General features: G+C 36.9%; 3 protein-coding genes across 4 annotated transcripts; 2 read left to right on the forward strand and 1 right to left on the reverse strand.

The window, feature by feature from the left end:
- The first annotated feature begins 159 nt into the window (after window positions 1-159).
- On the forward strand, window positions 160-8,621 carry wda (will decrease acetylation). Its single transcript, XM_034972533.2, has 12 exons — window positions 160-243; window positions 325-476; window positions 1,426-1,800; window positions 2,508-2,652; window positions 3,047-3,125; window positions 3,438-3,576; window positions 4,335-4,517; window positions 4,698-4,850; window positions 5,430-5,577; window positions 6,960-7,128; window positions 7,307-7,538; window positions 8,482-8,621. The coding sequence occupies exons 1-12, from the start codon at window positions 175-177 to the stop codon at window positions 8,591-8,593; spliced, it is 1,956 nt and encodes a 651-aa protein (XP_034828424.1). The 5' UTR covers window positions 160-174; the 3' UTR covers window positions 8,594-8,621.
- A 1,265-nt stretch (window positions 8,622-9,886) lies between these two features.
- Window positions 9,887-11,711, reverse strand: LOC117985756 (DNA polymerase delta subunit 3-like). The gene is made up of 2 exons (XM_034972535.2): window positions 11,577-11,711; window positions 9,887-11,503 (listed from the first exon to the last, which is right to left on the reverse strand). Exon 2 carries the CDS (start codon window positions 11,491-11,493, stop codon window positions 10,039-10,041), a length of 1,455 nt encoding a protein of 484 aa, XP_034828426.1. The 5' UTR covers window positions 11,494-11,503; window positions 11,577-11,711; the 3' UTR covers window positions 9,887-10,038.
- A 1,552-nt stretch (window positions 11,712-13,263) lies between these two features.
- On the forward strand, window positions 13,264-20,371 carry stck (LIM zinc finger domain containing stck). 2 transcript variants are annotated; one of them, XM_034972542.2, is made up of 9 exons: window positions 13,264-13,422; window positions 13,532-13,590; window positions 15,413-15,526; window positions 16,085-16,197; window positions 16,939-17,131; window positions 17,633-17,774; window positions 17,904-18,020; window positions 18,466-18,607; window positions 18,797-20,371. In XM_034972542.2, the coding sequence occupies exons 2-9, from the start codon at window positions 13,583-13,585 to the stop codon at window positions 18,985-18,987; spliced, it is 1,020 nt and encodes a 339-aa protein (XP_034828433.1). In that variant the 5' UTR covers window positions 13,264-13,422; window positions 13,532-13,582; the 3' UTR covers window positions 18,988-20,371. The 2 variants fall into 2 exon arrangements, with proteins under 2 accessions (XP_034828433.1, XP_034828434.1); XM_034972543.2 differs by lacking the exon at window positions 13,532-13,590.
- The last annotated feature ends 530 nt before the right edge of the window (window positions 20,372-20,901 follow it).

Raw genomic sequence — 20,901 nt, forward strand, 5'->3', positions numbered from 1 at the left:
GTGGATCACGATGTCATGTCATTTTGAAAACTTTGTTGTTGTTGACTGTCGTTGTTATAGAAAGATTAGTCGATTACGATTTATTTACTTAATCTAAATTATAACTAAATGAATAGAAATTCAAAGTGACTGCAAGTGAATTAAAATTTTTAATAAGTAATTTTATTTATATCAATGAAAAGAACCCGAAACGATGCAGTCAAAGCTGCTGTTACTTCCTACTTAGAAAGGAGAAATTACCCAGTTAGTTTGATTTACAAAACATTATAGCAGAGCGAGCGGCATTATTCGACTTTAAATACCTACTTATGATTTTCATTGCAGGATATTGATTTCTTTAATAACACTACTACAAGTCGTAGTGCTGAAGAAATGGCTGTTGCGACCATTGTACAGTACGAGTCTAGTCGTGCTAATTCGATATTGTTTTCTTGTATCAACAACGATCCAGGACATTATGATGTTCAATATACAAGGTTCTAGTTATTTTTCTTTTTCTTTTGTGCAACGAACAGATTTTCAAAAACTACAGGTTCATGAACCAAGCTAAGGATAAATTACCCTGCCAAGTGCCAACATTTAATTTTTCCCAGACTTAAGAAATCTTCTTCTAAAAGTCTTGTTTTATCTCTAACTTTGAGCAAAGCCAACGTACATTAAAGATCTCAACCCTAGACTAGGTTTTTGTTTGTACTAATTATGGGAGCAAATTTAGCTGTTATCAAGCAAATGCTTTGCCCTAAAAGCTGGACATCTTTTTAAGATTTATATTTTAATAGTCAAATATAAGTACTTTTTTTAAAGCCAGCTACTAGTTTTGAAGCTAGAATTACCATTATGATGGAAATAAATTTTGGTAAGTAATTTAACAATTTATTAAGGAAATGGATCAGCATTATCTGCATTACTTTACAGTACGCGGCGATAAGTAATATACATCGACCTTTAGAAGGAGATAGTAGATCTACCTAACAGTTGATTCTTTTTCAGGCAATTTTTTAAATTTTTCTCTCCGTAAGAACCATCCTCATACTTCAAGGAATATTATAAAAAAAGAATTAGCAAAATCGGTTCAGCTGTTCTCGAGATTTGCGATCAGCAACACATTCAGCGATTCATTTTTATACATAGAGATTAGAAGATTAGATGATCCCAGCGACTTTGATTTTTCAAGATAAAGTAGTCTATATCCATCACCAGGATATAAGCTAAATCTGCACCAAACTTTGTCAACATCTGGGTTGTGAAAATAAAGCGGACAGCGGAATGTTATACATATTGTGTGAAAGAGGTGTGTACCCCTTTCACATATTTATAATATAAGTTAGTATGGATTGGTATCATAACTCTTGAGGGTATTTTACATAATTAAACTAAAATATCAATGATTCTTTCAATAATTCATTTTGATTATATTAATTTCAGGCTTGTAAGTTTTATAAAGGAAATCAAACTAGAGAAAGTTAAGAGTGAATTGCTAGGGTTACTAACCCCACTACTATGTCACATGTACCTCGAGATGTTGCGAGGAGGACATGGCGGGGCTGCACAAATGTTTCTTAAAAGGCATTCTGCAACACTACCCCAGAAGGATTTGTCCTACCATCAACCTATCGATGGCAACCTACCATCAGCTTTATATAGACCTAACAGCTTGGAGCAATTGTTTAACTCATTACAAAATGGCACAATAGATAATGAAACACCTGAAAAAGATTACATGAACCAGCTACTGGATGATATTGGCTCTGTTTATACTTTACAAGAAGTTGAATCCAGACCATCTATTGCAGCTTTCAGGTGAGAAAAAAGAAGAATATTATGTAAGTTTATAGATAACTATTTAGTGTTTAAGCTATTGTCAGTGATATTCATTATTATATGGATGATGGCTAACTCATTTGTTTATCGGATTATGCCTGACTAGATTTATTAAATCAGCCTCTGCTCGCAATGTGGTTCTCAGGAGACCCTAACCCTGAAAAAGGACCCAATAGACTCAAAACTAGTTGGGCTTACTATAACAAACAAGTGAGTTAAGCCATCATACATACATATTTACAATGCACATTCATATGATCAGTTCAACCATTCACCAGCCCAGTACTGAGCATGGGTCTCCTCTCAGAAAGAGAAGGGCTTAGGCCATAGTTCACCACACTAGCCAAGTGCGGATTGGCAGAATTCACACACCTTTGAGAACATTTGGAGGACCCCCAGGCATTCAAGTTTCCTCATGATGTTTTCTTTCATTGTTAAAGCAAGTGATATTGCTTAAAATTCACACAACTGAAAAGTTAGAGGTGTGTGCCTAGGATCAGAGCCTGGACCCCTGAATAGGAGGCTGATGCCTTAACCACTAGGCTAGTATATTAGAAAAAAACCCGATATTTTGAAAAGCAAGAATTTATTTAACTAAAATAGTTAGTGTGTCTGTATGAGTACTTAGGGATCTTAAACAACCTATCCTATTTATTGAGAAATTGAAATACTGCTACTTTTTACAGGTCCTGCAAATATGATATCTATTTATCACAAGATGCCCTGAATATGCTGAAAGCGTATTTGGCTAAACATAGTCATGTCTTGCTCATCCAAGTCTTGCAGACATGGTTCCATATTGACATCAACAGTGACAGTAAGAAAAATTCAGTAAGTTAGCACATATTTATAACTAGCTTATGCCCGCGACTTCGTCAGCGTGGACTACACCAAAGCCCTATTTTACCCCCTTAGGGGTTGAATTTTCAAAAATGCTTTCTTAGCGGATGTCTACATCATATAATAGCTATCTGCATGCCAAATTTCAGCCCAATCTGTCCAGTAGTTTGAGCTGTGCGTTGATAGATCAGTCAGTCAGTCACCTTTTCGTTTTATATATTTAGATTACTTACGGGGCACGATAAGTTTATCCAACGGTATATTTCCTACACGTAAGCTGTTGACTTGGAAGTGAATATTGAGTACTTTATGTACTTGTGATTTACTTACTTTAGAAGAACAAATAGTTGTTTTCATAATATTATAACAATTTTGATGTTATTAGGAAGATGATGAAGAACATATTGAAGACCAAATGCATGCCAATGCAAATAATTGTGAAGATAAATTAAATGATAAGCATGGTAATTTTTTTTTTACTATGAACTTGTGAACTCGAAATATTGAAAACCAGCACTTTTTTTGTAGCATCTAAAAAATATTGTTATTTTAACGTTAAAAAGTAATGATAAAAATAACCTTGGCCATACATGATACATCCATTAAAGTTATCTAATCATGCAGTATTGTGGGAAAAACGGGAGCTGCCTTTCAGTGCATGTTAAAATGAATCGCTTTGTACATTTAAATATTAATTTTATAAAAATATTTTTATATTTTACTATTTGTTATTTCCTGTGCCTGTTATATCTACTGTGTCTATAAATTTCCCACAGATATTTTTTCAAAGTGCAATGGCCATGCAGAGTATCAGTCAGTTGACAAAGAACTAAGGGAACTTCAAGATGCTATCAAGGGAGTGAAAGAATCAGTATCACCACTCAAGTTGTACAAAATAGCAGCACCTGACAGTCAGTAAGTAAATGTAAAAAACCTTTTTTTCTTAGAAATTGAAATAAACCCTGGATCCAAAGAAAATTATTATTTATGAACTATATATAATATATAAGCAAAAGCTGATTGACTGACTGACCTATCATCATCATCAGCCTGTGAAAGTCCACTGTTGAACATAGGCGTTACCTAAAGAGGGCCACCACACCCGCTGCTCAGCGTTCCTCATCCAGCCACTTCCCGCCAGCCTCTTTATATCGTCGGTCCATCGTACTGGAGGGCGTCCCATACTATGGCCTACGCTTGCTTATATGCGGTCTCCACTCAAGGACTTTCCTTCTGCAATGGCCATCGCCTCTACGACGGGCATGACCTGCCCACTACCACTTCAGCCTGCTAATAGTTTGGGCTATGTGAGTGACCTTGGTTCCCTGCAGATCTCTCTCTTTTCGGATCTTATCCCTCGGGGAAACTCCTAACATAGCCCTCTCCATAGTTCACTGAGCAACTTTGAATTTGTTGTTTGTCAGTGTCCACGTTTCAGCATCATAGGTGAGGACGGCAAGGATATATCAACGCACAGCTCAAACTCCTAGACGGATCGGGCTGAAATTTGGCATGCAGATAGCTATCATAGTGTAGACATCTGCTAAGAAAGGATTAAAGTACTACTGCTAAGGGGGTAAAATACGGGTTTGAAATTTGTGTAGTCCACGCGGACGAAGTCACGAGAATAAGCTAGTTGTACCTATAAGTACTGATTTTTAAAAACATTTCAGTCTAGTATGTGCCAAAACGGATTTATACTGCAATGTTTTGTGTGGAGGATTTGATAATTCTGAAATAAGACTGTGGGACATTGGACAGAGCTATGTGAAGAGGAAGGTCAATAGAAACATTTCGGAAATAGAGCTAGCCTGCTGCATACCGCCTGAGCCAGAAACTCCATTGGAAAATGTTTTGTACGTAATGAAGTGTGAAATAAAATTGTAATATTTAATTGTAGTTATCTTCCTTTTCTTAAGGTAGACTTTAATGCCAACCATTAGCTAGTTATAAATAAACACCACTATGAGTCTTACAACGTTTAAATACTAAAAATTCGTAACAGTTTTAATATCACATACTTTATTTGTTCACAGTCAAGTGGGATCAGGTTTAGCCCTGCGCGGTCACTCGGGCCCCGTACAGGCCGTCAGTATCCTGTCGCGTGAGGAGTTAGTGTTGTCTGCGTCACATGATAACACGATGCGAGCGTGGAGGCTTGCCGACTATTCCTGCGCCTCAATATACAGGTATAGTCAAGCATGATCAAAGTTATAACCCTGCGGGTCACTCAGGCCCCGTACAGGCCGTCAGTATCCTGTCGCGTGAGGAGTTAGTGTTGTCTGCGTCACATGATAACACGATGCGAGCGTGGAGGCTTGCCGACTATTCCTGCGCCTCAATATACAGGTATAGTCAAGCATGATCAAAGTTATAACCCTGCGGGTCACTCAGGCCCCGTACAGGCCGTCAGTATCCTGTCGCGTGAGGAGTTAAGTGTTGTCTGCTTCACATGATAGCACGATGTCAGCGTGGAGGCTTGCCGCCTATTCCTGCGCCTCAATTATACAGGTACAGTCAAGCATGATCAAGGTTAGCCCTGCATGGTCACTCGGGCCTCTACAGATCGTTAATTTCTTGTCGAGAGATTCGTTCTATCTATGTATTCTATTTTAAATAAATTTCTTCGATGTTTAACAACTTTGTATGTTTTAGTTCACTTAACTGGTTTCGATATTGATGCTGGTAATACTACCAGCATCGATATGGACCAGTCATTTAAATATTTTCTTGCTCGGTTTAATGTTGCCCAATACTTATATTTTCAGGGGTCACAACTACCCAATCTGGTGCATGGATGTATCAAAGAACGGTTTGTTCGTAGTGACGGGATCTCACGACCGAACAGCGAAACTGTGGTCACTAGACAGAACATTCCCAGTGCGAGTTTTCGTTGGGCATACATCTGATGTTATTGTAAGTATTTTTGCATTATCATTATATGCTTTTAACCTTATATCAACGTAAACTAGACCTTGTACCTCAAGAAGCCATATTGCTATGTATTACATAAATAAATAAATGTTTCATTAATTCAGGTTAAGTGCACCCATATTGTTACAAAAGGTAAAAATAGTAGTTTATGAAACGGTTGCATAATAACTGATATTAAAACTGAGTGTGGGTTTAAAAAACGAGCCGCCAGGCGAAATTTTTTAATAGTATCACACCAGTGTTTTAATTCTTAATTATGTAGAGTTTCATACACTACTTTATCTAACTAAACTCGTATTATCTTAAAATCCTAAATCTTAAAATCTTGCTACTTAACATAACATCATTTTGTTATAACTCATAAACTTAGTAAATATTGCGGGAAAAAAAGATTGAACTTAAATTCTTCACAGTATTTGTAGGAATAGGAGAACTGGCTTCACTAAAACTGAAACTGGCGACATCTGGCAACTACTACTATTATTTTAAAGATGTATGTGAATAAAATAAGCCAATATGTGACACATTTTGATTTCATAATCAAGATTTTAAGATATGAGAGTAGATAAAAAAATCACAGTATATTTCAACCGGTGTTTCCGATTCACACTGCAATGTTGCGTCAACCAATGGTGGAAAGTAGCGAAATCCTCACATATCGTCAATAGAATCTCGTTTGAGTATCTCCTAAAATGAAGCTATTCTCGAAACGTATCATCGCGAAGAAGTCGTTCTTGTCGATGCAAACATGTTTGACGCACCAAAAAATTGCAGCAATTTCAACAGGATGCGGCAGGTATCATTGTACCTACTGCACCCTGATGGGCACTATAGGTATGTACGAGCGTCTTGTGTAGTTAAACTAGAGTTGACAAATGCAAAGATTTTGATAAAACTCGGCGTGTACTTTACTTGTTCGCTTCTTCTGTATAAAATGCGCCGACCGCACGAGTGCGGTTGTGACATTTTGCTTGATGTTCTCATGTGACTTTGAACTTTGAACACCACTTTTGATGCTGACGGAAGGTTAAAAATTATTGAATCACTTGTTTTCATAACAACATCCAAAGAAATACTGGGATTAATGGTTTTTAACGTACAATGGGACCGATTCTCTTGTACACAATCACTAAACTAAACTAAATTAATAAGTCTAAATCTAGTGCTATCCTTTTCCGCAAGCAAAATTATGAAAGGGATAGCAATAGATTTAGACGTGCCATTTTAGTTTAGTTAAGAGATTGTGTACAAGAGAATCGGCCCCATTGCCATGTCGTCGTTTTAAATCAGTCCGTCTATGCAGTACTGGCAGTACCCTCTGAACAAAGTAGTCCGCTCTAGACGTACAGTATGAATGCTTGCAGTGTGTGAAGTTCCACCCCAACGAGGCGTACCTGGCGACGGGCGGCGCGGACCGCAGCGTGCGGCTGTGGAGCGTGTGCGACGCGCGCCTCGTGCGCGTGCTGTGTGGCCACCGCGCGCCCGTGCGCGCGCTCGCCTTCTCGCCACACGGCACGCATCTGGCCAGCGCGGGTAAACACACCAACACAATGATATACCACCCCAACGAGGCGTATCTCTACGATCTACGATCAATTTAAGCTTGAACTTCCAAACCACAACAATTTACACAACTTTAACACCTGACCTCTATTTAAAGGACTGATGATAAGTTAAGCGATCATTTATCATTTAAAAAAAATTTTTGCAGGTGACGATAAAAAGATAAAAGTGTGGGACTTAGCAGCGTGTACTTGCGTACACGAGTACAGAGGTCACCACGGGAAAGTTACTGCTCTGGATTGGTCGGCTGTGGGAAAGCCGAGTTTGACGAACAGAGTCTCGCCTGATCCTACTGATACGAATGCTGACAATTCAATATTATGCTCTGCAGGCATGGATGGCATTGTCAAAGCTGTGTGGGATAGTTACATTAAAAATAAGTAAGTATATAAATTTTTTCGGCGGTACCTGTACCTACTTCAACTATAACCGAAATTAGTCAACCTGTGTTAGGTAGCAATTTGATCATTTACATATCCATACTAATCTAGCTGACTGACTGATCTATCGACGCACAGCTCAAACTACTGGACGGATTGAAATTTGGCATTCCGATAGCTATTATAACGTAGACATCCGCAAAGTTAGGATTTTTGAAAATTCAACCCCTAAGGGGGTAAAAAAGGGGTTTTGTAGTCCACGCGGACGAAGTCGCGATGATAAGCTAATATATATGCGAAAGTGTGTCCTATGTGTTATGTCACCTCAACCACTGAACCGAGTTTAACGAAATTGGGCACAGAATAAGCTATAACATTCTGGTGACAGAAATTGGTTAGTTATTTTTCGAATAAAGTTTTGATCCAAGTATAAGTATGATATATATACATTTGATCCCAGAAAATAAAAAATACCATGGGAATTGGGATTTTCAAAATTTAAATCCACGCAGACTAAATCACAGGCATCTGATAAAGAAAGGCCAATCCACAAACCTCAAACCACTGGATCAAGAAGCTTGAAATTTTCCATAAAACTATCTGAAAGCGGTTACGCACTCATCCGATCTGAGTCCGTGAAAATACGTTCCTTTTTGTTTTGTATGATAGCTTATGAAATATGTGGTAGGTATTTTTTATATCCGTATTTTCACGGATTCGGATCGGATGAGTGTGTGATTGCTATTACAGCGATATTTACGACATATATACAAAACAAAAAGGAACGTATTTTCTCGGACTCGGATCGGATGAGTGCGTATCCGCCGTAAAAGCAATTTCAAAATATTCCAACAGAATGTTACAAATTCCAAAAGCCCTCCGGATAAAGGTCGAGCTAGTTGATTAGTTAGTAGTAATAATTAATTAAAATACTTTGTTACAGGCAGGTGTCAAGCCAGGATATTTCAACGTCTATTTACAATACAAAATGTTCATATTTAGTGGATGTGCAAGTACACCCAGATTGGTTGGTGGCAATTGGAACTAAGCGATAACTGAATAAAATAAACTGTTTGTTGGCAACCTGTGTTTTTTATACTACAACTAGCTGATGCCCGCGACTTTGTTCGCGTGGATTTAGGTTTTTAAAAATCCCGTGGGAACTCTTTGATTTTCCGGGATGAAAAGTAGCCTATGTCCGTCCCCGGGCTGCAAGCTATTGCTGTACCCAATTTCGTCAAAATCGGTTGAACGGATGATGGGACGTGAAAGGCTAGCAGACAGACACACTCGCATTTATAATATTAGTATGGATTGGCGAGAAAGGATTATGAGTCATAGTCATATTTAGTTCCAATACATATTACCCATAGCGGTATAGTTAGGAGGGTTAGTCCAGAGGCGGTCAAACAAAGTGATTTTTATCAAAATACAACAGCGATTTTATTTTCCAGTTCTGGGGCGTCTCTGTACAGAAATAAGTAATAATAATAACTATTATAGCGTTTAAACTATCGTGAGTGATTTCCATTATACATGTATGACAAACCGGCTTTACTCACGTATTTAGTCGATGTTTCTAGCATGCACGGCTAGGGGTCCTTTTTACAGGGAGTATAGCGACTCAGTTCGAGAACGCGTCGCAGATGTCTGCGTGCGGCGCGCGAAAGAATCGAATAAGGACTGTGTCATTGTGAAATTCTAAGCTATGCTCAAAAATACATTAAAGTGAAATTGGAAACTGTCTATTATTCAAGACTATTCCTATACTTCTGTAACGCTAGTTTCACGATAGGTACAATGATCAGACCAGCTAGGTCACTAGGCATAACAAACGATTCAAAGGATTGTTGCATTAATTGAGCACACATCAGCGGATTCCTCTCCCTCCCGCAGTGGTCCTGAAGTGGGAGATACCAGGTTCGATTCCTGTCAAGGGCAATTTATAAAGTCTAAATTGGTTCTGGTCTGGTCTGGTAAGACTATGGCTGTGGCTAGTTACCACCTTAAGCTGTGCCGCCAAACAATCTAGCCCCATGTAGAAACAAGGGATATGGATTTAAAAAAACTGCCATATCCTTTCCAAGCTACCCCACTTCCACCTTAGACAGCATCTCCACCTATGAGATTGCAGTCAAGGGCTAACTTGTGATGGTATAATAATAAAAAAGTTGCTTCCATAATTCTGAAAGCTTTTTCTGTAGCCTGCCACCACCAGTGTTTTGTACACACTATCTATGCTACCATAATATTATGATAGTTAATAGTTATAGATATCCAGAAATATCATAATTATCCTATTCAGGAAAGAAATTTTGCTGTTTCAATGCAATCAAACAAGATTTAGATAATGTATGTATAATTAAGTATAATAATAATAATATGTAATTAATTTCTAGGACAGTGACATCACTTTTTAATTTTATAAGTAAAACCTAATTTGCGTAACAAACAACATGTAATTTTTTTAAACAATGCCATGATTCAAAAATATTAAAACTTATTTTCTTTTAAAAAAATTATTAAGAGTTGGCTGCTTTCCTTTTTGAGGAGGAGATATTTTCTTTTTAGATTTTTTGGGACTATTTATCTTAGTTTTCTCAGATGATACTACACTTTCCACTTTTTTTACTCCTTTTTCTGTTTTTATGCATTTCTCATCTTTAACTTCATCTTCATTTTCAGAACAACTCTCATAGACTTCCTCCTTCTTGGTTAAAATGTATCCATCTTCATCCGTATATGTTTTATCAACTACCTTCCTTCTCTTTTTAGGATTAACAATTCCAGAAGTTATTTTTATACTGTTGGCCGATGGAGTAGGAGGGATCTCATCCTCAGACTCATCATTTATTACATTATTGGTTTCTTCACTATCAACAAATGGATCGTTATCCTGTTCACTTTCACTATCTGATACATGCAATAGCCTTTTTCTTTTCTTGTCAACTTTTGAGGATTTTTTGATTTTATTCAGAGCTTTGTTTTTAACTTCAGGCACAGGCTCCTTCTGGACAACCTTCTTTTCTTCTTTAGATTTAGATTCTTTCTTGAATTTCTTATCAACTACCTCTTTGTTAATATCCACTTCGATTCCACGGGTCTCATTATCTATATCCAGTTTTCCATCTTCAAATTTACTACCCTTGGAGCCATTAGATGGTTTCTTATTTTCTAAACCATTACTGCCATTATTCTTATTTAAGCTGTTTGTTACTTTACCAGTTTGTAAACTGTTAGACTTATTAAAGAATGATGCAATGCCTTTTTGAGCTTTAAGCCCATTTGTCTTTTGAACATTTTGTTTACTGTTGAATTCCTTCTTAGGAGATGTAGCTTCGACTTTAATTTCTGTCTCCGGTGTTATTTCTATTTGTTTCAAAGCCTTTGTCTCCTCAATTTGACTCTTTATAGGAGCTTCTGGGACATATTCAGGTTCTTGTTTCGATTTCTTATTAGCAACAATTAATGGTTTATTCTCAAGAGCTATTGCTTTCTGGCTATTGGTTTTCAAGTGTCCTATTTCATCAGATGTCCGTTTAATACATTCTTTACTTCTTATTAAACCTGGACACAGATTGTAATCCTCATATTTATTTAACAATAAAAAAGCAGCATTGTCAACACCTGAATATCCTTTGCATACACCATAAACGTGATAAAAAGATACTACACTCAATGATTTCCTTAGTGTGTCTAAATCATTTTCAGTGCATATTGTCATGATAGCTGCATCACTGCGAGACAACCCTGATATTATATAGCTGATATTTAGTTCAACATTTGGCTGCTCTTCGCGAATTTTTTGAACAGCTCTGCATAGCAATTGTTTGGTATTATTTACATGCATACAAAGATCTTTGCTGAGGGTAATGTAAGTAACTAATTTTTCCTCATCCAGTATCATTTCTGTAACCGTATTTAAGTTGGTTTTGTACGAATCTTCAGTATCCATTTTTACAAAACTACAAACACAGATTAATATGGATATTAACGTATACTACAATACATCCAAATCATAAATTTCAAATGGTCTACCTTTACAATTTACATTGATATTATTGAATACAACTCGAGCAGTTATTAACTTGTTATTTTTCTGGCCGTTGGCATTACAAAGTACTCTGTGCCGTTGGCCTTGGGTCAAAGAGTATTATAATATATAGGGCCTTGGGTGCAGTGGGCACCACTGGGCACAGAATACATTTACTCCGAGGTGTGATAAAAGCCACAGAGTACATTATATATAAAAGCCGGTGATTATCAGTGACAAAGAGTAGCTACTACACCACAGACCAATAACATAATATATATGATAGGCCTGTACTACACTACCAAAAAGTGTCATGTTCAAAGAGTACCTATAATAATATGATAATAATATTCAGGGAAGTCTTGTATGTGTATTCTGTGGTCTTGTTATTGGTCTGTGGACAAGAAACGTAGTGATTATATAGGTACTCTTTGTTTATATTTTCTGGTCGGTGGACAAGTGCACAGAGTACATTATATATACTGGTATAGAGTCGTCAGCGGTAATCTTTCGTAGTGGCGCCATCTGTTTCTAATTGCAGTAACTATTGTATGTAATTTATTTTTAATTTTTTCCGGCCTTGGATACTAGTTTTTTAAGGTCAACTATATAGCTATACGTATAACAGGTATAACACATGTGCAGGTTTGATTCATATATTATTTTTATAGGTAGTGACTTCAAATAAAATACGAATCAAAAATTATAATCCCGCTTAGGTACACGTCGCAATATGGCAGAAATTCAGTCTTATTCTTAGTTCGGCCGCATTATTTATTATTTTATACATTGAAAGAAGTACTTTCAGTACTAAAAGTTGAGGTAATAAAACAAAACCCGTAATTTATTATTTAAAACTAAATTTTTCTTTTTTTCTTTACACATGATTTTTGTACTGCATTCTCTATAGGTATTAGGTTATGTTGAATTTAGCATGAATTTATAAGTGAATATCCCAGCAGTACACTTGAATGGATGGATCACGGATGCAGTAACACTGCGTAAACAAAAATGTGGCACAAACATGGATGTCAAGGTTACTATACAAGGTTGCTATAGTACCCTTATTATAAATGCGAAAGTGTGTTTGTTTGTTGGTTTGTCCTCCAATCAAGTCGCAACGTGCAACGGATTGACGTGATTTTTTGCATGGGTATACTATAGACTATACATATAGTCTATGGGTATATGTATAGATATAGACCTAGAGAGTGAAATAGGCTACTTTTTATCCCGGAAAATCAAAGAATTCCCTCAGTGTTTTTAAAAACCTAATTCCACGCGGATGAAGTCGCGGGCTTCAGCTAGTAGCATAGGAGTAATAGTGTCCTGTGGCTAGTAGCACCTAGTAGTAAATAAAACTTTTTGAGTCGTAGAGATCTTCTTCTTCTTCTTAATTTGCTTTATGGGAAGTCGTAGAGATACCAGACTACAGTGCGACAAGGCTCTCTTGCCACTTGATTGACATTGACAGGGGGGCGCTATTGGAGAACAAAGGCTTAGAATATTCAAACAAGAACAAAGGGGACACTTGACGGCACCGTTAGTTCCGATTTCGCCACGCGCCAAGAGAGCCTTGTCGCACCGTAATTTATTTTTTGATAAAACGCCATCTAGTTCTAATTGCACAAACTAAAATTATGGAGACTTTTATATTAAACAACATTAGTTCTATCTGTTAAGACCCTGGACAAGTGATTCTATGTACTATTTTCCCCAATTTTTATTTATTTTAGTTTTCAATTTTTATTGATCATATTTATAGTTTTTGCTAATTAAACTGGTGTATTACGCTATTCTTAATTATTTTAAGCTAACCGTTTTGAGCGGATTCAACGAATAACAGTACAGGTAAGCAAGAAGTTCTCATAAGGCGATTTCTATCTATTTTGGTTGATTACATCATTTTAAAAAACATAGTTTACTCCTTATTCAATTTATTTGTTTTTATTTCCGACAGAATAAAGCGCAAGAAGTAACTATTTGTAGTATTTCGAATTAGTGGTGAAAAATGCCTGGGTAAGGATTTTGTGGGAGTGGTCTTATAGATATCAAGATCATACTGTCATCAAGGCTAGCAGATCACTATTCCTATGAATTAACGGATTCATCCTTAGTATAAAAATAGTATTCATTGCACATAATATACTCGAGGTGCTATCATTCTGCTGCTTGGACGATCTAACCTATCGTCCAAGTTCTGCTGTGTAGGGTTATAACCGTGCAATTTACATTATTTAAAAAATCATGAATGCTATCTTAACTTACACACAATAAGAACAACATCTTGCTAAACAATGCTTCCTTAATACCAGCAAAGTGCAATCATTTTAAACTTTCTATAAATAAGTACTTGATTTTATAATTCTGTAGGTGGTTATGATTTTATGAATATGCTGTGTTTAAAGAAACCTGATGAACCTACAAAAATATCGAAAATTGTTTTATTTTATTAAACTCTTCTAAATATGGCCCTGCATGTTATGCCAAAACAATTGTAACTATTTCACGAATTCTATGTAAACAAAATGGTATAAAAAATATATTTAGAAGTCTATAATTTTATAATAAATTTAGCCACTGTCTGGTTTTTTAGTGATTAATAACAGGCTGAATTTTCGTGAGTAGCGTCGTTTCAACAAGAAACCCACGTTTTTTTCTCTGAAAATTCTCGATAGAGTCTGTTGTACTGCACAGGCTTTATGTAGATTTAGTGGGGTGTCGAAATTGTCTGAATAACAGTAAGTTTTTAGAACAGTAATAAAATTGTGTTCTACACTTTATTCCTGATAGGAAAAAATTAAAATTAAGTTGTTATTAATGAAAAAACTGCTACCGTGAAATGGACAACTTCTAAGCATAGGACTGGAAAAAGTAGGTACCACTAAATTTGTAGGACTATGTGGCCATTCCACTGTACAAATATTTACTAAGCTGCATACAAAAAATCAACTGTTATTAATAATTAATTTTTATGGCCTTGGTATATGGACATATTCAGAAAGGAGAACACTCCAATCAAACTATCTATTTTGTAGGATAATTGTTTTTCCCAGTTTATTATCCAATTATCTCAATATTTAAAAAAACTGTTATTCAGATAATTTCGAGTTACGAAACCCCATCAAATTGACATGTTTTATACCTGCGCAGTATAATAACTACCTCTCTTGATAGTTTTTGCAGAAGAAAGTTTGGGCGTCTCGTCGAACCGATGCTACTCACGAAGATTTAGCCTGTAATTACATACTAAAAAGAACAGGCGGTGGCTGTTGGATCATTTTATATATTTAATTAGATATGGTGCCACAGGAATGAATTAACATATTTAACAGTTTTTATTGTAAAATGTTACTCAGTTGACTTTTACAACATACAGACTTAAACTGGAGGCCTAATGCTGTCTTTTGACAACCACTCTATGATCACCTCTGATTTGAGATTGAAAACTAAATTTGTAGATAACAAGTAAATATGTAATTTTATGTGATGAGGAAATTATTTCCTCATCACATAAATTTCAATTCAAATTAACTTGATTATTTTTTTCCTTTGACTATGTATGTACATATATTGTTATAACTGAATATTTTTCCTGTTGCAAATAGTATTATTTAAAGTTGCATAATGTTTGATGAAATAACTACCTTTTTTTAGCTTATTCATACCAAAAATTAGTAACATGACTTTTAAAATAAATTGAAAAGTACGAGTATAAAGTAAAAAGAAAAAGAAGTCTAAGGTAGAAATCTCTTTTAAGGAAAACACTTACAAGAGATTTCTACCAGTAGTTTATGTAATTTGCTACTGGTAAATTATAATAATCATTTTCATATTTCAGCATTGCTACCATGTCCTTGGACAATATGTTTTGTACCCGGTGTGGAGATGGTTTTGAACCTAATGAGAAAATTGTGAACTCCAATGGTGAACTTTGGCATACAGGCTGTTTTGTGTAAGTAAAATTATTATGGCTCTTTTGTTATGATATCATAGTGGTTAAGATATCTGCCTCTTAGTTGGGGGTCCCAGGTTTTATCCCATGTGCACCTCTAACTTTTCAGCGTTATGTTCGTTTTAAGCAATTAAATATTATCTTGCTTTAACCTATAGAAAAATATTGTGAAATAACCCTTCCTTATGGCTTTGCCGTAGTCGGGTAAAAACCTGCATATAACGCGTAAAATTTAACTCCTCACGTGCCATTTTAACTTTTTGTGACAAATTTCATGTCAAAAGTACGATTTCAGTCCTTATTTTAAAGGTGAACCAAGGGTGAACCGTATTTTTGACATAACAGACAACAGTTGACCCATAGAGTTAAAAATAGCGTGTGAGGAGTCTTTTTTTTGCGGACTATATCTGAGAGTTCTCCATAGTGTTCTCAAAGGTGTGTGAAGACTGAAGTCTGTAAAACCCTAGCTACTCCTTATGAAAGGAATCCTGTAATTAGTAGTGAGCCAGCGATGGGTTGATCATGATGATAATAAATACTTATAATAAATACTTACAGATGCGCGCAGTGTTTCCGAGTCTTTCCAGAAGGAGTATTTTACGAATTTGAAGGTCGAAAGTACTGCGAACGTGACTTTCAAGTGCTGTTTGCTCCTTGCTGTGGAAAGTGTCGTAAGTAGTCTTCTTACTGTACATTTTGGTTTATATTATGTACTATGTTTCTGGTCTTGTAAATTAAAAATCCCCTCAGTATGTATTGGGAGTCTCCTAGAACTCTTATGACTTTGTTGTCTGCCTACCTAGTGGACGGTCTGCCAACACTGCGCTTTCCGGTGTGAGGTTGCTATTCTAGCACCTTCAGAACCTAGCGTTTATCAGCCTTTCGAACTATGTGACTAAAAAGTAAATAACCCCCTTCTAAATACAGTAAAATCTTTTATAATAACATTGAAGGGAGCACGATTATTAAGTCGCGGTGTCACTGATGCCACAGACGCTTGAGTTGGTCGCAAAAATTTATAGTTGTAGTAACTCTTTATGCTACAAGTAGCAGGGATTACGGTTTTGGGACATTATAACCGATACGTCATGGGTCATTATGACGATGTTGTTGTAAACAATTTCGACTGTAATAATGATGATGAGTACTAGTCAAATCAGAAACTTTTCATCAACTTACGTTAAAACACTCGCTTAGTATGGGAGCTTATATGAAATAAGTATATAAAGGTGCCGTCATAAACATTTGAAGAAATAATTTGACATACTTTTTAGTAAAATCGTTAATTTAAAATTGTTAGCAAACTTAAAACTAACAGGGGAAGTGGATTTTACGAATTTTGGAAGACCCTCTATTTATTAATTCCTAAGAAATAATTTATTTTTGAAATAGGCATAATCCCAATTCCATAGGTGAGTTTGTGATCGGTCGCGTGATAAAAGCCATGAACTCGAACTGGCACCCGGCGTGCTTCCGCTGCGAGGAGTGCAGCGTGGAGCTGGCGGACGCGGGCTTCATCAAGCACGCGGGGCGTGCGCTGTGCCACGCGTGCAACGCGCGCGTCAAGGCCGACGGCTTGCAGAACTACATCTGCCATAAATGCCAGTATGGTATTTGTTTCATTACTTGAGAAGTTGAGATTGCAGTATTAACAGCTGTTGATCGGAGTCAAATTCATTTATTGATTAATACATTGCCTCTTCGAGCGTGTATTATTAGATACTTACTACACTATAACAACAATAGTTAAAATAAGTTATATGCAACTAATGATATGATTTATATATTTTATTGATATTTATTTTTGATGTGAATTATTTTACTGCAAAAACTATTGTGAGATATTCTATTTAAAAATGTATCTATGGGTAAAGTGCTGGTCACTCGGACCTCGGTAGTGGATAACAGATGTGTTTCATTACCAGACGTCACAATTGTCGGTTCCACAGTGCAATTACAGTTTCTTCATTCACAGTTTCTTGTATAAAACTACTAGTGAGAGCCACTGTCAAAAAGGTTTTTGTTTTACAAAGGTTTACAATATAGCTGTTGTCGTATTTGTTTTACTTTGCTCAGTTGTATGTATTGAATGTTCACATTGCTCAGTGGCGTGATCGACGGCGAACCGCTGCGGTACCGCGGCGAGGTGTACCACGGGTACCACTTCGCGTGCGCCACGTGCGGCGTGGAGCTCGACCACACCGCCAGGGAGGTCAAGAACCGACCCGGCTACGCGGCCAATGACGTCGTATGTATTGAATGTTCACTTTGCTCAGCGGCGTGATCAACGGCGACTTTAATTATCATAAAACTTTTAAAGGAAAGTAAAGATAAACCAAATGATTTAGAAAGTAAATAATATAAAAATTTATTTCAGAACAATCTCTTCTGCCTGCGTTGTCACGATAAAATGGGCATCCCCATCTGCGGCGCGTGTCGCCGTCCCATCGAGGAGAGGATCGTCACCGCGCTCGGAAAGCACTGGCATGTTGAGGTAAATTATGGTTACACTTCATATGCGCTTGCCCATACAAGCGCATTTCGCTGCTCATTCTTATTAGTAGTTCTAGATCTAAAACAGCCATTTATAGCATTATCACTTCATTATTTATGCCCGACAACCTAAATATCTCTAAAATGTAGATGTAGATTGGAACAGCATGAGCGCTCGAGTTGTTGCGACCTTGGACAGCGCTCTGTCTCCCAGTGCGGGACTGCGCCATCCCAAGCACTGAGTTACACCGTTGACCTCGGTTCCACGTAGGTAATACCTATCCACGCGGCCTACGCCAGAACCATACGCCGTCAAGATTGCTTAGATCGCGCAAGCCTCCTCATCTCCTCTCTTTGTCTATTTTGTCAGATCAACATTTATCTAACTGAAAAATTACATTCATCACTAGACAATAGTATTTGTTTACTCGAAAATTGTTTTGCAGCATTTTGTATGTGCCAAGTGTGAAAAGCCGTTCCACGGACACCGCCACTACGAGAAGAAGGGGCTGGCGTACTGCGAGCAGCACTACCACCAGCTGTTCGGAAACCTATGCTACGTCTGCAACCAGGTCATCGCGGGAGACGGTACGTACACTCCGCCGCACGACGAGAATTTACTTATTTATTTTCCCATAAAAATGTTAACAATATTGGATTCTTCGTGCTCGTAAGCGCTTGAATGGACTGACATACTATCAAACAGTTCAATCCAGAAACGAGTGTGCTTCAAATATACTTTGGTGTCCTAACGTCGATAAAAAATTATAATTTCAGTGTTCACTGCGCTGAACAAGGCGTGGTGCGTGCACCACTTCGCGTGCGCAGTGTGCGACACGGCGCTCAGCACGCGAAGCAAGTTCTACGAGTACGACGAGCGCCCCGCCTGCCGCCGCTGCTACGAGCGCCTGCCCGCCGAGCTGCGCCGCCGCCTGCGCCGCGCGCATCACTACACCGTGCGCCGCTGAGCTGAGTACACGCTGCACCCCGTGCACGGAGGAGCATGTCGGACCATGCGCCGATGAGCCACAACTCTCCCTACACTGACCACCGTGCGCCGCCACTGCCACTACACTGCGCTGGAAGCCCATCCCGCCCTCCACTTCTGTGCTCCGGAGTAAATGCTCAGCTAACCCGGGCGTTGGTATTACTAACCGTAACATACACGTCGCATATGAGCACGCATTATTTCCCGGTAAATAAATTAATTTGTGTATCCAATAAATTTATTTTGTATTTTTTTTTTTGTTGACAGTTGACAAAGCCTCACTTTCGAAGGTATTTTTACTGACTTAGTATTAATCCTTATCAAAATAAAATTGTTGGTCATCTCAAGTATTTAATTTAGACCAAAATTGCCCTGTATTATTTAATTTAGAATAATATCTTAGGAGATATCACAAAATTAAAATAATGACGATTTATTCTAATGTAAGATTTTATCCGACTTAATTCACAATTCTGTCGTACACAATCTCTAAACTAAATTGACAGGTCTAAATACTGTGCTATCCTTTTCACTATGGTCTTTACTAAAAAGAATATCATTTATGAACATTTCAATTTAGTTTAGTTTGAAGACTGTGCACAGCACAATTGATATCAATTTCAAGTAAATGACACAAAATACATACAACATATTATTTTATTTATACTATTATAATATGCTCCATATTGCATTTTTTACAATATGACGAATACATTCATACATTTATTTAGCTTTAAGTACATTTTTGCCTAATTTAATACATACTAATATAGGTATAAATTAACTGCCATGCCAGCCGCAAATAGCAAGGCATATGTATGTAATCCATACTGATATTATAAAATAAATGCGAAAGTGTAAAGCTTTCAGTCTCTTTTTGACACATCTGTTTAACCAATTTTGTAAATTTTCGGTATAGAGATAGCTTGCATCCCAGAAGCGGACATAGCTTACTTATATCCCGGAAAATCAAAGAGGTACCACGAGATTTTTAATGATGAAATAGGCTACATTTTATCGCAGAAAACCCCAGTTCCCGCAGGATTTTTATAAAACCTAAATCCAGTCTCTGGCGTCATCTTTTAAAATAGTCATAATTGTCTGCGGTTTGATTTACTAACCAAAATAAGTAATTATTTTTAATGTTGTATCACTAATAATAAGTAAATGTTAGTTAATGTCTATGTTGATGTATGATCTGTGCCTTTAATAAATAATTTAGATTCATGCTTGTTTTAAAGCGAAAGAACCTCATTGTAATATAATATGAATGATAAGACTTACGAAATGTTTATTAAAATAAAATATTAATTTTAATAATTATATTTTAATCAATGGTGCTTAATGTTTTGAATATAATAATTGAATTATATTTTGTTTCATTCAATCTCTTCCTGGGCCATGAAAAATGGAATATTTGAGGCCAAGGCCAAGGGAAAATTGAAGGCCAAGCCATACTTTCTTTTACCATCTTGGTAAAAAAGTACGGTTTGTAGAGTCAGGGCATACACATAAATAGAGTTATTTGTTATTTATTGTTGTAAATATGATACAGTCAAGAGCACTTAAGAGCTATATACTTTGGACTTGGGACAGCTCCCACGGGCAACACAAATAGAAGCTCAGCTAGAGGCTTGGCTCTACTAGCGATCTCATGACTTTTTAACAGTGAAAGCATTACGAACTTGTAAGTCTTGGCAACCAAAACATGAAATGTTTTTGTGGGATATTATTTTGTGTTAAAAAAATCTCCCGACTCAGTTTTTGTTCATCCGACGATAGTAGGGATATACTCGTGATTCTCTCATCCGTGGAGATGGTGCCTTACAGGTTCATACGAAACAAAATATTGCCGTCTGAACGTAGCCTTCTAATTTTCAATAGACTTGTAAAA

The sequence above is a fragment of the Maniola hyperantus genome, chromosome 10 (genome assembly GCF_902806685.2).
Source record: "Maniola hyperantus chromosome 10, iAphHyp1.2, whole genome shotgun sequence".
Classification (NCBI taxonomy): Eukaryota; Metazoa; Arthropoda; class Insecta; order Lepidoptera; family Nymphalidae; genus Maniola; species Maniola hyperantus.